This window comes from Tachyglossus aculeatus, chromosome 26 (assembly GCF_015852505.1).
Source record: "Tachyglossus aculeatus isolate mTacAcu1 chromosome 26, mTacAcu1.pri, whole genome shotgun sequence".
Lineage (NCBI taxonomy): Eukaryota > Metazoa > Chordata > Mammalia > Monotremata > Tachyglossidae > Tachyglossus > Tachyglossus aculeatus.
In genome coordinates, this window is record NC_052091.1 from 17,702,991 (window position 1) to 17,714,333 (window position 11,343).

The 11,343-nt window shown below is 49.7% G+C and overlaps 1 protein-coding gene across 1 annotated transcript; it reads left to right on the plus strand.

Moving 5' to 3' along the window:
• Window positions 1–2,772: 2,772 nt before the first annotated feature.
• LOC119946143 (normal mucosa of esophagus-specific gene 1 protein-like) lies at window positions 2,773–11,142 on the plus strand. Its single transcript, XM_038767574.1, has 4 exons — window positions 2,773–2,840; window positions 5,288–5,373; window positions 8,320–8,380; window positions 10,768–11,142. The coding sequence occupies exons 1-4, from the start codon at window positions 2,805–2,807 to the stop codon at window positions 10,834–10,836; spliced, it is 252 nt and encodes an 83-aa protein (XP_038623502.1). The 5' UTR covers window positions 2,773–2,804; the 3' UTR covers window positions 10,837–11,142.
• The last annotated feature ends 201 nt before the right edge of the window (window positions 11,143–11,343 follow it).

Below are 11,343 nucleotides of genomic sequence, written 5' to 3' on the forward strand. Positions count from 1 at the left end.
TGGGACAACCTGATGACCTTGTATCTCCCCCAGCGCTTAGAACAGTGCTTGGCACATAGAAAGCGCTTAACAAATACCATCATTATCATCATCACTTCCCTTCTCTGGGCCTCAGTTCCCTCACCTGTAAAATGGGGATTAAGACTGTGAGCCCCCCGTGGGACAACCTGATTCCGTTGTATCCTCCCCAGCGCTTAGAACAGTGCTTGGCACATAGGAAGCGCTTAACAAATACCATCATCATCATCAGTTCCCTTCTCTGGGCCTCAGTTCCCTCACCTGTAAAATGGGGATTAAGACTGTGAGTGTCACATGAGAAAGGGCCTGCGTCCAACCTGCAAACCTTTTCTCTACTCTAGTGCTTAGGACAGTGCTCGGCACAGAGTAAGCGCTTACCAAATAATAATAATGGCATTTATTACGCGCTTACTATGTGCAAAGCACTGTTCTAAGAGCTGGGGAGGTTTCGAGGTGATCAAGTTGTCCCACATGGGGCTCACAGTCCTCATCCCCATTTTACAGATGAGGGAACTGAGGCACGGAGTTGGGCAGGGACTGTCTCTATATGTTGTCAACTTGTACTTCCCAAGCGCTTAGTACAGCGCTCTGCACACAGTAAGCGCTCAATAAATACGATTGATTGATTGATTAAGCAACTTGCCCAAAGTCACACAGCTGGCAAGTGGCAGAGCTGGGATTTGAACCCATGACCTCTGACTCCAAAGCCCGGGCTCTTTCCACTGAGCCACGCTGCAAATACCGTCATCATCATCATTATTATGATTATCATTATCATCCATTATCATTATTATTATTATTGTTCATTTTTTACTCCATCGTTCCCTCCCTATGTTTGGGGCTTGGGGCCTACTTCTGTCCGACAGAGCGGGGCTGGGGTCTCGGTTGATAGGACGCCCCCACACCCCCCTCTAATCTCCCCAGCCCCGGAGGCCCAAAAGGCGTCTCCCCAATAGCAAGTCCCCGCTGGGGCGCTCTGCTTTGCCCCCCCCCCCGCTGCCCTTTTCTTAGGCTGAAAGCATTTCTCAGGGACTTGAGCCCCAGATGTCAGCCCTCCACCACCACCACCAACACCCCTCCCTGCTCCTTTAATAAAGATAAAATTGTTGCCAATTTCTCATAAAAATAAAGATGTTGCCAACTTGTACTTCCCAAGCGCTTAGTCCAGCGCTCTGCACCCAGTAAGCGCTCAATAAATACGATTGAGTGAAATGAATGAATAACAATGAACAATATTATTACAATCATTAATATTGATACAAATGAATAATATTATAATTACCGATACTGGTTAATTATTATCAATAATAGCAATAACGGTGGTATTGTACAAGCAAATCGGGTTTTTGGTGGGACCGGTTGCCCACGGCGGGGTTCTGGTCTGGCCCTGCACCGCCAGGGGGCGCCTCCTCGTCAGTCCCTCGCGGGCGGCCAGCAGGGGGCGCTCCCCGCCTCCGCTCCAACAACCGCCAGCCCAGCCCGCCCGACCTCTCGGCCTCTCTCCCTCCCTCCCTCCAGCCTCTCCCTCCTCCCTCCTTCCTCCTTCCCTCCCTCCTCCTCCCTCCTCCCCCTCCCTCCTCCTCCCTCCTCCCTCTCCCTCCTCCATCCTTTCTGCCTCTCCTCCCTCCCTCCTCCTCCCTCCTTCCCTCCCTTCTGTCTCTCCCTCCCTCCTTCCCTCTCTCCTCCCTCCCTTCCGTCTCTCCCTCCTTCCCTCTTTCCCTCCTCCCTTCTGTCTCTCCCTCCCTTCTGCCTCTCCCTCCTCCCCTCTCTCCTCCCTCCCTTGTCTCTTCCTCCCGCCTCCCTCCTTTCTGCATCTCCCTCCTCCCTCCTCCCATCCCTTCTCCCTCCTTCCCCCTCTCCTCCCTCCTCCATTCCTTCCCTCTCTCCTCCCTCCCTTCTGTGTCTCCCACCTCCCTCCTTCCCTCTCTCCCTCCTCCCTCCTTCCCTCTCTCCTCCCTCCTCCCTCCCTTCTGCCTCTCCCTCCTCCCTCCTTTTCTCTCTCCTCCCTCCTTCCCTCTGTCCTCCCTCCTCCATTCCCCCTGCCTCTCCTCCCTCCCTCCTTCCCTCTCCTCCCTCCTCCATTCCTTCTGCCTCTCCTCCCTCCCTCCTTCCCTCTCTCCTCCCTCCCTTCTGTGTCTCCCTCCTTCCCTCTCTCCCTCCTCCCTCCTTCCCTCTCTCCCTCCTCCATCCTTCCCTCCCTCCTTCCCTCTCTCCTCCCTCCTTCCCTCTCTCCTCCCTCCTCCATTCCTTCTGCCTTTCCTCCCTCCCTCCTTCCCTCTCTCCTCCCTCCCTTCTGTCTCTCCCTCCTCCTTCCTCTCCTCTCTCCTCCCTCCTTCCCCCTCTCCTCCCTCCTTCCCCCTCTCCTCCCTCCTCCTTCCCTTCTGTCTCTCCCTCCTCCCTCCTTCCCTCTGTCCTCCCTCCTTCCTCCCTCCCACCTTCCTCCTCCATCTCTCTCTCTCCTCTGCCCCCCTCCATCCCTCTCACCTTCCTCCCTTCTGTCTCCCTCCTCCCTCCTTCCCCCCTCCTCCCTCCCTCCCTCCCCCCTTCTGCCTCTCCCTCCTCCCTCCTCCCTCCCTCCTGCCCTTCCCTCCTCCCTCCTGCCCTTCCCTCCTCCCTCTTTTCCTTCCTCCCTTCTGCCTGTGTCCGTCCCTCCCTCCCCGCCCCTCCCTGTCCCTCCCCCCGGGCCCTCCCCCCGCCCCTCCATCCCCGGGTGTCCCGCGGTCCGGTCCTCACCAGTCCCGTCCGGCGTCTCCCCTGCCTGCTCGCCCCCTCCTAGGCCGGACACCATGGGCATCTTCGAAATCTTCCTGAAGAAGAAAGAGGTCAGCATCCTCAGCAGTCTCCCCTTCTCCTCCCCTTCCCCCCTGCCCCCTTCCCACGTTCTGGTCCTTAGAGCGGGCTGGGGGGAGGAAAGGAGGAAGAGGGACTCCCCACTCCCCACAACACCTCACTTTCCCCGCCTCCCCCCACTGCTCTCCCAATTTTCTCCCCATTTCCTTCTCTTCCCTGCTACCTGTACCGCCTTCTCCCCCAATCTCCCCCCTCCACTTCCTCCATCCCCCCATCTCTTCCCCTGCTCCACCAGCCCCTTCCTCCCGTGGCTCAGTGGAAGGAGCCCGGACTTTGGAGTCAGAGGTCATGGGTTCAAATCCCGACTCTGCCGGCTGTCAGATGTGTGACTTTGAGCAAGTCACTTCTCTGGGCCTCAGTGATCTCATCTGTAAAACGGGGATGAAGACTGTGAGCCCCCCGTGGGACAACCTGATGACCTTGTAACCTCCCCAGCGCTTAGAACAGTGCTTTGCACATAGTAAGCGCTTAACAAATACCATCATCATTATTACTGTCTTCTCCCCTGCTACGCCTACCTCCTTTCACCTCCTTCTCCCCCACAGCCCCTAGCCCCTTCCCCCCAACTTCCTCCTTCCCCATCTCTTCCCCTGCTCCCCCACCACTTCCTTATTTGTTCCTATTAATAATGTCTGTCTCCCCCTCTAAACTGTCAGCTCGTTGTGGGTAGGGAATATGTCTATTTATTGCTATATGTCCTCTCCGAAGCACTTAGTACAGTGCTCTGCACACAGTAAGTGCTCAATAAATACAACTGAATGACGGAATGAATGAACAAACTTCCTCCTTCTCCCTTCTCCACTGCTCCTCCCCCCCACCTCCTTCTCTCCCAATCCCTTCTCCAGCCCCTTCCCCACACTTCCTCCTTCCCCCATCTCTTCCCCTGCTACCCCACCTCCTTTCCCCCACTTCCTCCTTCCCATCATCTCCCCCAACTTCCCTTCCCTCCTTCCCCCACCTCCTTCTTTCCCAATCCTCTCCCCAGCCCCTTCCCCACGCTTCCTCCTTCCCCCATCTCTTCCCTTGCTACCCCACCTCCTTTCCCCCGCTTCCTCCTTCCCATCGTCTTCCCCAACTTCCCTTCCCTCCTCCCCCCACCTCCTTCTCTCCCAGTCCCCTCCCCAGCCCCTTCCCCACACTTCCTCCTTCCCCCATCTCTTCCCTTGCTACCCCACCTCCTTTCCCCCACTTCCTCCTTCCCCCACCTCCTTCTCTCCCAATCCCCTCCGCAGCCCCTTCCCCACACTTCCTCCTTCCCCCATCTCTTCCCCTGCTACCCCACCTCCTTTCCCCCACTTCCTCCTTCCCATCGTCTCCCCCAACTTCCCTTCCCTCCTTCCCCCACCTCCTTCTCTCCCAATCCCCTCCGCAGCCCCTTCCCCACACTTCCTCCTTCCCCCATCTCTTCCCCTGCTACCCCACCTCCTCTCCCCCACTTCCTCCTACCATCATCTTCCCCAACTTCCCTTCCCTCTTCCCCCCACCTCCTTCTCTCCCAATCCCCTCCGCAGCCCCTTCCCCACACTTCCTCCTTCCCCCATCTCTTCCCCTGCTACCCCACCTCCTTTCCCCCACTTCCTCCTTCCCATCGTCTCCCCCAACTTCTCTTCCCTCCTTCCCCCACCTCCTTCTCTCCCAATCCCCTCCGCAGCCCCTTCCCCACGCTTCCTCCTTCCCCATCTCTTCCCCTGCTACCCCACCTCCTTTCCCCCACTTCCTCCTTCCCATCGTCTTCCCCAACTTCCCTTCCCTCCTTCCCCCACCTCCTTCTCTCCCAATCCCTTCTCCAGCCCCTTCCCCACACTTCCTCCTTCCCCCATCTCTTCCCCTGCTACCCCACCTCCTTTCCCCCACTTCCTCCCACCATCGTCTTCCCCAACCTCCCTTCCCTCTTCCCCCCACCTCCTTTTCTCCCAATCCCTTCCCCAGCCCCTTCCCCACACTTCCTCCTTCCCCCATCTCTTCCCCTGCTACCCCACCTCCTTTCCCCCACTTCCTCCTTCCCATCGTCTTCCCCAACTTCCCTTCCCTCTTCCTCCCCACTTCCTTCTCCCCCAGTCTCTTTCCTACCGCTACCCCTTCCTTCTCCCCTCCTGTCCCCCTCATTATTTCATTCATTCATTCAATCGTATTTATCGAGCGCTTTCTGTGTGCAGAGCACTACCCAGCGCTTAGAGCAGTGCTGTGCATGTAGTAAGCGCTTAATAAATGCCATCATATTATATATTACTAAGCACTTGGGGAGCACAAATCGGCAACGTATAGAGACGGTCCCTACCTAACAATGGGCTCACAGTGTCCTCAATCTTCTCCCTCTGCTGTCCCTACCTCCTCCCCACCCCAACTCCCCTGGGGGCCACCTGACCTTTGACCCGGCACCTGACCCCCTCCATCCATCCGTGCGTTGGCTTCTTCTCAGCTCATCCCTCTGGTCACCTTCGTCAGCCTGGCCGGGCTGGGAGCCGTCTCAGCGTCCGTGTACTCGCTCTTCAAGACGGACGTCATGTGAGTAGAGGGCCCCGGGATCTGGGGGAGGACCTGCCGGGAGACCGGAGCTGCCTGGCAGTCGATCCGTCGACGGATCCGTCGGCTGGTGGTATTTACTGAGCGCTTATTGGGTGCCCACCACTAAACCAGCGCTTGGGAGAGGACGATCGGATGGAATTAGCGGACGTATTCCCTGCCCACAACGAGCTTGCAGTCAAGAGGGGGAAATGGACAGTTTTGGGAAGCGGAAGGGTGTAGGGATAGACACCCGCATGCTGTGGGGTGTAGATTCTCACGGTTTTGACACCCGTCTACGTGTTTTGTCGTCCGTCTCCCCCTTCTAGACTGTGAGCCCGTTGTTGCGTAGGGATCGTCTGTATATGTCACCGACTTGGACTTCCCAAGCGCTCTGCCCGCAGTAAGCGCTCAATAAATCCGACAGAATGAATCATATGGTTCGTTCCATCATCTTTGTTGAGCGCTTACTGCGGGCAGAGCGCTGTACTGAGCACTTGGGAGGGGACGTGTAACAATACACAGACGCGTTCCCTGCCCACAGCGAGCTTGCAGTCAAGAGGGGGAGACAGGCGTTAATAGAAATAAATTACGGATAGGGACGTAAGTGCGGGGGGGCTGGGATGAGTGAGTCAGGGCGAAACGGAGGGAGTAGGAGAAGAGGAAAGGGGGGCTTAGTCAGGGAAGGCCTCTTGGAGGAGATGGGCTTTCAATAAGATAAATCTTTCAGTGGGGTGAGTCTCAGTGGATTTAAGGGGTACCCAGACAGCAATAACTCTCCTCTCCTTCAAAGTCTTCCCGAGGGCCCATCTCCTCCAAGAGGCCTTCCCTGCCTAAGCTTTCATTCCTCCTTCTCCCTCTCCCTTCTGCGTCGCCCTGACTTGCTCCCTTTATTCATCCCCCTACCCACCAGCTCCCGCCTCTGCCACATGTCTGCTGTGTGACCCTGGGCAAGTCACTTAACTTCTCTGAGCCTCAGTTCCCTCTTCCGTAAAATGGGGGTGATGACTGTGAGCCCCACGTGGGACAACCTGATCACCTTGTATCCCCCCCCAGCGCTTAGAACAGTGCTTTGCACATAGTAAACGCTTAACAAATGCCATCACTATTATTATTATAGCACTTACATCCATATCTGTCATTTATTTATTTATTTATTATTTATCATTTATCATTATTTATTTATTTATTTATTTATTTATTATTATTTATCATTTATTATTTATTATTTATTTATTTATTTATTTGTTTGTTTGTTTGTTTATTTATTTCCATTAATGTCTGTTTCCCCCTCTAGACCGTAAACTTATTTTATGGGCAGGAAACACATCCGCTGATTCTGTTGTAACAGACTCTCCCACTCAGTACAGTGCACACAATAAACGTTCAGTAAATACCATTGATTGATTGATTGATTGATTCAGGGCTGCTGGAGTTTGGTGGGGTTGGGGGAGGGCACAACATAACAGGGCAATCAATCAGTGGTATTTATCGAGCGCTCACTGTGAGCAGAGCACCGCACTAAATGTTTGGGAGGGTACAACATAACAATACAGTCGATCAGTCTGTGGTACTTATTGAGCACTTACTGTGTGCAGAGTACTGAACTAAGCGTTTGGGAGAGTACAACATAAGAATACAATCAAATCAGTGGTACGCGTCGAGCACTTACTGTGCGCAGAGCACCGTACCAAGCGTTTGGGAGAGTACGATACAACAGAATCGGTAGACATGTTCCCCGCCCACAGCAGGCTTACAGTCTAGGCTTGCGCTTACAATCAGTGGTATTTATTGAGCTCTTTCATTCGTTCATTCAATTGTATTTATTGAGCGCTTACTGTGTGCAGAGCACTGGACTAAGCGCTTGGGAAGTACAAGTTGGCAACATTCATTCATTCATTCAATCGTATTTATTGAGCACTTACTGTGTGCAGAGCACTGTACTAAGTGCTTGGGAAGTACAATAATAATAATAATAATAATAATAATAATAATAATAATAGCATTTATTAAGCGCTTACTATGTGCAAAGCACTGTTCTAAGCGCTGGGGAGGTTACAAGGTGATCGGGTTGTTCCCCGGGGGGCTCACAGTCTTCATCCCCATTTTACAGATGAGGGAACTGAGGCCCAGAGAAGTGAAGTGACTTGCCCAAAGTCACCCAGCTGACAATTGGTGGAGCCGGGATTTGAACCCATGACCCCTGACTCCAAAGCCCGGGCTCTTTCCACTGAGCCGCGCTGCTTCTCATGTACAAACATATATACAGGTGCTGTGGGGAGGGGAAGGAGGTAAGGTGGGGGGGATGAGGAGGGGGAGAGGAAGGAGGGGGCTCAGTGCGGGCAGAGCACTGTACGAAGAAGATGAGAGAGTACAGTATGTTGCCAACTTGTACTTCCCAAGCGCTTAGTACAGTGCTCTGCACACAGTAAGCATTCAATAAATACGATTGACTGATTGATTGATTACAGTGCAACAGAGTTGGTAGATACCCAATGACAAGTTTACAGTCTAAACACAAGCCTACAATTGATGGTATTTGTTGAGCTCTTACTGTGTGCAGTGGTACTTATTGAGCTCTTTCATTCGTTCATTCAATTGTATTTATTGAGCGCTTACTGTGTGCAGAACTCTGTACTGAGCGCTTGGGAAGTACAAGTACTGCATTAAGAGCCTGGGAGAGTCCAATATAACAGTTGATAGAAACGTTTCCTGCCAACAACGAGAGCGGGGAATGGGAAACTGAGGAACGCCACTTCTAGGGGACTACTGTGACTGCTTAGAGTCGTTCCTCACAGATGCCCCTTCTAGACTGTGAGCCCGCCGTTGGGTAGGGACCGTCTCTCTATGTTGCCAACTTGGACTTCCCAAGCGCTTAGTCCAGTGGTCCGCACACAGTAAGCGCTCAATAAATGCGACTGAATGAATGACTGCCATCTTGGTCTTCAGCCTCAACAGGTCCAAAAATCCAGAGCCGTGGGAGAACGTGGATCCTACTCAGCCTCAAAAGGTAGCGGGCCCACCTCCGCCCCTCCGGCACATAGACTGGCAGTTGCATCTTTATAACCCCTGTCGGAACCCGGGACAAAGAGGGGAGGAAACAATCGCTTTTTTTTATTTTATGGTATTTGTTAAGCGCTCAGTATGGCCCAGGCACCGTACTAAGCGCTTAGTACAGTGCTCTACACATCGTAAGCGCTTAATAAATGCCATCATTATTATACTAAGCGCTGGCACAGTATATTACTTTAATAACATATTATACTATATTATACTATTATATTATATTATATTATATCATATTATATTATATTATGTTATATTATATTATATTGTATTATATTATATTATATAGTATTATATTATAATTTAATATATCATATATTATAGTATTACATAGAATTACATTATATTATATCATATTACATTATCATATTATATCATATTATATATTATATATTTTATTATATTGTATTATATTATGTAGTATTATATTATATTGTATTATATTACATTATATTATGTTATATTTTATTGCATTATATTATATTATATTATATTATATTATATTATTTTATATTATATTTTGCATTATATTATATTACATTGTATTATATATTGTATTGCATTGTATTATATTATATTGTATTATATTATGTTATATTATATTATATTAAATTATTATTCTATTATACTAAATTATTATATTATATTATATTATATTATATTATATTATATTATATTATATTATATTATATTATATTATATTATATTATATTATTATTTTATATTGCATTACATTATATTTTATGTTATATTGTATTATATTATATTGCTATATCATATTATATTATTACACTATATTATATATTGTATGTATTGTATATTATAATATAATAATAATAATATATTATTATTAGTATAGTATATATATATCTTGTTTATTTATTTATTTTACTTGTGCATATCTATTCTATTTTATTTTGTTAGTATGTTTGGTTTTGTTCTCTGTCTCCCCCTTTTAGGCTGTAAGCCCACTGTTGGGTAGGGACCGTCTCTACATGTTGCCAACTTGTACTTCCCAAGCGCTTAGTACAGTGCTCTGCACACAGTAAGCGCTCAATAAATACGATTGATTGATTGATTGATTGCCCACATCGAGTTTGCAGTCTAGAGGGGGAGACGGACATTCATTGAAATAAATAAATGGCAGGTACAGACATAAGGAGGTTAGGGAGCTTAGGAATAATAATGTTAGTAAACACGATTCCTGCCCTCAATCAATCAGTCAATCGAGCGCTTACTGTGTGCGGAGCAGTGTACTAAGTGCTTGGGAGAATACAGTATAACCGTAAAGGGTACACATTCCCTGCCCACATCGAGTTTGCAGTCTAGAGGGGGAGACGGACATTCATTGAAATAAATAAATGGCAGGTACAGACATAAGGAGGTTAGGGAGCTTAGGAATAATATCGTTAGTAAACGCGATTCCTGCCCTCAGTCAATTGAGTGCTTACTGTGTGCGGAGCACTGTACTAAGCGCTTGGGAGAATACAGTATAACCAGAAAGGAGATGCGTTCCCTGCCCACATCGAGTTTGCAGTCTAGAGGGGGAGATGGATATTCATTGAAATAAATAAATGGCAGGTGCGGACATAAGCAGGTTAGGGAGCTTAGGAACGATAACGTTAGTAAACGCAATTCCTGCCCTCAATCAGTCAATTGAGTGCTTACTGTGTGCGGAGCACTGTACTAAGCGCTTGGGAGAATACAGTATAACCATAAAGGAGACACGTTCCCTGCCCACATTGAGTTTGCAGTCTAGAGGGGGAGGTGGACATTCATTGAAATAAATAAATGGCAGGTGCGGACATAAGGAGGTCAGGGAGCTTAGGAATAATAATGTTAATAAACACGATTCCTGCCCTCAATCAGTCAATTGAGTGCTTACTGTATGCAGAACACTGTACTAAGCACTTGGGAGAATACAGTATAACCGTAAAGGAGACACGTTCCCTGCCCACATCGGGCTTGCAGTCTAGAGGGGTAGACGGACATTCATTGAAATAAATAAATGGCAGGTGCGGACATAAGGAGGTTAGGGAGCTTAGGAATAATAATGTTAATAAACACGATTCCTGCCCTCAATCAATCAGTCAATTGAGCGCTTACTGTGTGCAGAGCACTGTACTAAGCACTTGGGAGAATAAAGTATAACCGTAAAGGAGACATGTTCCCTGCCCACATCGAGTTTGCAGTCTAAAGGGGGAGATGGATATTCATTGAAATAAATAAATGGCAGGTGCGGACATAAGGAGGTTAGGGAGCTTAGGATCTAGCGGGATATGTTCCCCAGGGCTGCGGTTCCTGAGATTTTTTTGTCTCTCTGTTCCGCAGTTGCTGTCAATAAACCAGCAGTGGCGGCCCATTGAGGAGCTGCAGAACGTGAAGAATCTGACCAAGTGAACGAGCCCCCGGCCCTCGCACCCCTGGGAATCCGGCGGAATCGCCTCCACACAGACTCGTCTTCTGAACCAGTGTGCGGAGATGCTTCCGATGAATTCCCAGGGCCTCCCCACGTCCGGGGTCTCCCGGCCCCCACGTCCGGACCGCCTAGCAGGCCGGAGACCAGACAAGCGGCATCCGACCCTAACCTTGGCCTCCGCCGTCTGCTCCGGAAAGGTCAGCGGAGGCTTCCCTGCCTCGGCCTTCCTTCCCGGGATCACATATTGTCGGGTGGATTGAATAAAGTCTGGGTATTATTTCCCCAAATAAAGGCGGAGAGCGTGCTTCTTCATTCAGCCCATTTCACTCGCCCGAAATCAATCAATCAATCAATCGTATTTATTGGGCGCTTACTATGTGCAGAGCACTGTACTAAGCGCTTGGGAAGTACAAATTGGCAACACATAGAGACAGTCCCTACCCAACAGTGGGCTCACAGAAAGAAATGCATTCCGAAAAAAAGCGCCT

Coding starts and splice junctions, on each gene's coding strand:
- LOC119946143 (XM_038767574.1), top strand. CDS start 2,805: ATGGGCATCTTCGAAATCTTCCTGAAGAAGAAAGAG. Junction 2,841..5,287: donor TCTTCCTGAAGAAGAAAGAG/GTCAGCATCCTC, acceptor GCTTCTTCTCAG/CTCATCCCTCTGGTCACCTT. Junction 8,381..10,767: donor ATCCTACTCAGCCTCAAAAG/GTAGCGGGCCCA, acceptor TCTGTTCCGCAG/TTGCTGTCAATAAACCAGCA.